Source organism: Lolium rigidum, chromosome 7 (genome assembly GCF_022539505.1).
Source record: "Lolium rigidum isolate FL_2022 chromosome 7, APGP_CSIRO_Lrig_0.1, whole genome shotgun sequence".
Classification (NCBI taxonomy): Eukaryota; Viridiplantae; Streptophyta; class Magnoliopsida; order Poales; family Poaceae; genus Lolium; species Lolium rigidum.
The window spans coordinates 333,534,777-333,540,226 of NC_061514.1; the positions used below are offsets into that span (position 1 = coordinate 333,534,777).

General features: G+C 42.3%; 1 protein-coding gene across 1 annotated transcript; it reads left to right on the plus strand.

The window, feature by feature from the left end:
- The first annotated feature begins 451 nt into the window (after positions 1-451).
- On the plus strand, positions 452-5,167 carry LOC124674600 (UDP-N-acetylglucosamine--dolichyl-phosphate N-acetylglucosaminephosphotransferase-like). The gene is made up of 11 exons (XM_047210642.1): positions 452-684; positions 1,697-1,784; positions 1,870-1,961; positions 2,055-2,173; positions 2,543-2,658; positions 2,725-2,852; positions 2,927-3,013; positions 3,694-3,754; positions 3,863-3,903; positions 4,000-4,120; positions 4,820-5,167. The coding sequence occupies exons 1-11, from the start codon at positions 467-469 to the stop codon at positions 4,877-4,879; spliced, it is 1,131 nt and encodes a 376-aa protein (XP_047066598.1). The 5' UTR covers positions 452-466; the 3' UTR covers positions 4,880-5,167.
- Positions 5,168-5,450: the final 283 nt, after the last annotated feature.

A 5,450-nucleotide genomic window follows, 5' to 3' on the forward strand; every position in this document is an offset into this window, starting at 1 on the left:
TTGGTCGTTCACGTTACGGAGTCAGTCTCCAAAACTAGAGAGGTCCACCGTCAGAGACCGTTCCTGCACAGTGCACACGGAACGGAGTAAATTCCAGGCACGCTTCCACGAGAGTCTCTCCACTGCCCGTCGAACACGAGGCTACTGCCAATCAGATCTCTCCACGTCACCCCACGGCCGCATCTATAACCCCTCCGCCGCCCCCGCCCCCAACCCCATCGCCGGCGAACACCGCGCCGCCGCCACCGCCAGGTAGAAGCTTCCAGCTAGCTCGTCAGCTAAACTCCGAACCCCTCCTACAATGGCCCGCCGCCGCAAGCGCGGCGCCGCAGCCGCCCAGGGGCCCGCGATGCCGCAGCCTCCTGCTGCCGCCGCCGCCGCCGCCATCCCTGAGGCGGCGGCGGAGGCGGATGCGGCGGGGGATCTGGTCCTCCGGCCGCCGAACCTCCGCGTGGCCTTCGCGGCGATGGCGCTCTTCCTCGCGCCCTTCTCGTACCTCGCGTTCGTGCACTACCCGCTGGACGCCGATCTGCGCCGGTCCATCCTCATCTGCGGGGCCATCAGCCTCGTCGGCTTCTTCGTCGTGCTCCGCCTCGTCCCCGTCGCCGCCCGCTACCTCCTCCGTCGCGGGATGTTCGGCAAGGACATCAACAAGAAGGGCTTGCTCATGGGCGAGATCAAAGTGTGAGTCACGACTACTGCAACAATTTCGATAACCTGCAGTGCGCTCCGTGTTTTTAGAAGTAGCTGCTGCCAGTATTCTTGCTTCTGGTGCATATTGTTTTTACATTATAGTACATAGTATTGCTCTAGTAGATGCAAATTTCAACCAGGTTTCAGAGTTTAGCTTCAGGATTTACTAGTAGGTGCCATTGCTGCTGGTCTGCTCTTGCAAACCAATCAGCTTTTAGAGAATAATAGACGGAAAGGGTCGCAATGGTAGCTGCTATGATGCTTGGGGGAACTATGGAATATAGGAAGAGATTTCAGCTCAGTTCAAATCCATGCGTTTGGTATTAGACAGTCAATACATCACAGTCCTACATGCTTCACTAGCTGTTTCCGTGGAATTTTCTCGAGTGATGGATGCTTTCATTTGTTAGTAGGTGTTGATTGATTCTGTTGGACCGTTTATCCCATATTGGGGTTAAGTAGTAAATAAGTTCTATTAGGAGTGGACCTAGTAGTTCATGTTCTTTGCCGTAAAATGCTACCAAGGAATGCCGACTTAAGTATTTCCTCTACCTGGCCTACATCTAGAGTTCATGCAGCACTCATGTCCTTGGGTTTAGTGTGAACCAAAAAGATCTTGGAACAATAAGTACACTGTCTTTCTTGCTGTCCAAGGTTCTTAATTCTCTAAAGAACATATATACTTCAAAGAAAGGACACAATATACATGTCTTAAGGAACTTTCGTGAATATACATTTTGAATGCTTTATTTGGGCTATGATACTGATACATGCCGTACGTATATGTACGTGCCTCAACATTCTTCTGCAAACTTGGAAAGAGATATGACATTATTATAGAGAAGTGTGCACATACTCATCTGTACATCTAAGGGGGCAATTCAAACTATTCAAAAGTACCCACCGTATGCAATTCAAATGAAGTTCTTTACATTCCCTGGCTTGGAGATATAAAGCTGTGAGTTCACATTTTTTATTGTCTAACATTGAACTTATTTTGCAGGCCCGAGTCACTGGGAATTGTTGTTGGGATTGTCTACTTGGTCATTGCTATTATATTTCAACATTTCAACTTCGCACCGGATTCCATTGTATGTTTATGTCTAGAAGTTATCGTTCTTTGCATTCGCGAAATATGTCTTATGCCCTGAAACACTTGTTTGCTGATGTTTGCAGTGGCTTGTTGAATATAACGCTGCATTAGCGTCAGTCTGTTTTATGATTCTTCTTGGATTTATTGACGATGTTCTTGACATTCCATGGAGAGTGTATGTTCTTTCTCAGAGTGTCATTCAATTTGTTCCAATAGAGTCACTTTCGTGTTTCTGACAAATTTGTTCGGAATGGCCTACATTGAACAGCAAACTGGTGCTGCCTGCATTTGCAGCACTTCCTCTGTTGATGGCATATGCTGGTGGTACTTCCATCATCATTCCGAAGCCTCTAGCATCCTATGTTGGAGTAGAAGTTCTGGAGTTAGGTATGTTTAGAAATCCAAATAAGTGAATTTGACTCACTAAATAATGAGTGGTTCTAAATATTCGTACGGTGAAAGCATTGCCGCTTATTTATAATTTTATCATTTGTAACAACAACCAAGTGCATTTTGTACATGCTTCAGAATATCTTGAGAAATCTCAGAAGATATACTATTATCTATATGTTACCTCAACCGTTGAAATGAACGAACTGAGAGATCCATGTGCCAATACCGCTACATACTCTTCTACCGGTTTACTTATTTGCCTATTGGATGCAAGTTCTGCTCTAGATCATATTGTCTTTAGACAGATGTACACACCAGATGATAGAATACCAGCACCCACCTCTTGTATTCTTTGTCATGCAGGTTGGATGTACATGCTCTTCATGCTCTTGTTAGCAGTTTTTTGTACAAATTCGATCAACATACATGCTGGCCTGAATGGTCTTGAAGTTGGGCAGACAGTCGTCATATCTGCTGCGGTATGAACTACATGATTCTTGAATTTTGAGTACCATTCGTCTACTAATTATTACAGCATTTTCCAGGTATTGATACACAATGTAATGCGCATAGGATCTTCCAAAGACCCTGAAACTCAGCAAGCTCATGCATTCTCTATTTATCTTGTCCTTCCTTTCCTGACCACGTCATTAGCTTTGCTGGGCTTTAACTGGTAAAGACCTTAATAGCATGGTACCTTAGTAAAAACAAAAGGCCATTTTTTTTAATGGATCACTTTGTATGCAGGTATCCTTCATCTGTTTTTGTTGGTGATACCTACACCTATTTTGCTGGGATGACTTTGGCTGTGGTAGGTATTTTGGGGCATTTCAGGTAAACAAACATCCTCACTTATCTCCGTACTATTTTCTTAGTTACTCCAGCTCATTGTTCATGTCTGCTCGTGGAATGGAATGCTACGCAATTGGCAGTCCACTTTCTCGAATGAAGTACTCCTAATCATCCTTGTTCTGGATGTATGTGCATAGAATCTATTAATTTTTGATTTATCCATATTAATTAAGTAAAAGGGTCCCATTAAAGAACTTTTTGGGTGGGGGAGTGCTGTGCAGGAATTTGGCAGGTGTCTGAGTAGACAATAGCTATTAGAGTTTCGGTAGGATTCGACATCGAGTTTTTGAATTATCCATATTAATTAAGTAAAAGGGTCCCATTAAAGAACTTCTTGGGTGGGGGAGTGCTGTGCAGGAATTTGGCAGTTGTCTGAGTAGACAATAGCTATTAGAGTTTCGGTAGGATTCGACATCGAGTTTTTGAACATTTTATATGATGCTTGTTGACCTTCACTGTTCATATATTTGACCATATCTTTGATATTCTAATGGTGTGCGGTGGGAAAAACCATCTTGCTTGTGGGCCCAACTTTTTCTTGTGCTGTCTATACGTCTTATGTGCACTCATGCAACATTTATAGTATATGCTAGCTACACATAGTCTTCGCCACCCATTATTAAATAATAACTGCAGCTAACAGAACTATTTTATTTTTGCAGTGAGACATTATTGCTCTTCTTCTTACCTCAGGTTCTTAATTTCCTGTGCTCAGTACCACAGGTTCGCAGAAACTGTTTTTGTATTTACCTCTTCACTGGTATATTAACATTTTTGATTGATTAAGTATATTGTCTGCTTATGCTTTTAATTGTTGCCTATTGCGTACAGCTCTTTCACTTTGTTCATTGCCCAAGACATAGGTTGCCAAGGTACTGATTTATTTCTTTTGGTACGAAACTGCTGGTAGAATTTATCACAATATGGTTTTGATCTTGATATAAAATTATATATTGTGCTTAATGTAGTTTCGAGAAACGGACAGGAATGCTGACAGGTACCAAGGATGGTAACCTTGTTAACATATTCCTTAGGCTGTTTGGGAAGTGCTCAGAGAAGTCCCTTTGTATAAGGCTTCTTATATTTCAGGTAAAATTGAAATACATTGTTGGTGCGAACTTTTTGTTTCCTTGTAACTCTTGGTATATTGGAGTACTTGGCGATTGCAAACACGCTCTAATATCTTATAGCAGTAGTAAAACTTAAAAATAGAGATGCCAAGTAGTGGTCAAATCAGAACTCTGAATAACTATTCAGTTTCGTACCAGGGTCACTACTCACTAACTCGCATCTATACTGCCGTCACGGCGTCACTACTCAGTAGCCACTGTGTTTGCTGTCACCCTGTCAACACTTGATGAACTTCGACTCAGAATGTACCAAATGTGCTCAGCAGCTTGCAGTGCAAGGAATAGAGTATCTGCAGTTTCACAATAACGTTGCATTAGATCTTGCCCTTAATGCTCAAGTTCTTCCACGGGAGATGTGCCCTACGTATTGCTAAACCTTGTCATGGTGTTCAGCTGACATGTCAGAATTCATTGAGATTTTCGACAGCAAAAGTGTGCAGCTGATATTATGCTGCAGGAGTTCAGATAGTCACTAGAGTTTCCTTCAAGTAATAATATATTTGAATGGAAGAAGTTGTCGGAAACTCCACTTTGATTTCACTTTCCTGTCACAGTTTTTATTTTCATTTTTTTGCACCGTACATTATCCTTCCCAGTACTCTCATTTTGTGAGTATTTTGACTGAGGTAGTAACTCTTCGTATCTTTATGTGTGGCAGGCTCTTTCATGCCTGTTCTGCTTTTGGCTGAGATACATGCTCACTGGGTGGTACAAATGAATGATGGATGTTGCTCTTCAGCTTATCTGTATACTAGCAGGTAGCAGCTGCGCAGAACCTAATTCCAACAGGAGTAACTGAGAGATACTTTTCTTAGTGTTGCATGCAACACTGCCCCCCTTCATCTAGGTTCTCTGGAGCCTTCGATTTTGTTTCACTTTCTGTGTGCTAACAACAGAACATATGGTTAGAAGGTTTTGCATTTTTTTTCTTTACTGCAGTTTAAAGCAATATACTTGTAAACCCTGTACAATGACTTCCAAAAAAAAGGTAGCTTGCAATTAGTTCCTTAAAGTCTTATGGCAGAGGGTGAGCAATGTGTACTTGTTGCCATCTAAAGTGGAAATCGGATAGCGGTAGTTTTTTTTAAACCCATACCTCCATTCAGTTTGACAACACAATGTACATATAGTCTACTTTTCCATGAACTCAATACATGTAGTCATTATTTCCAGGAACTCCATACATATAGTCATCTTTTCCATCCGTTTGAAGACATTAATCAATTCAGAAGGCATACAACACGCACAACACACAGGATTAGTCAACAGACTTCCCCTTTTGAAACTAC

Bases quoted from the DNA above. Each gene is read 5' to 3' on its own strand.
- LOC124674600 (XM_047210642.1), top strand. From the start codon at position 467: ATGGCGCTCTTCCTCGCGCCCTTCTCGTACCTCGCGTTCGTGCACTAC. The intron at 1,962-2,054 runs GTATGTTCTTTC...TACATTGAACAG, and splicing joins CTTGACATTCCATGGAGAGT to CAAACTGGTGCTGCCTGCAT. The intron at 2,174-2,542 runs GTATGTTTAGAA...TTTGTCATGCAG, and splicing joins AGTAGAAGTTCTGGAGTTAG to GTTGGATGTACATGCTCTTC.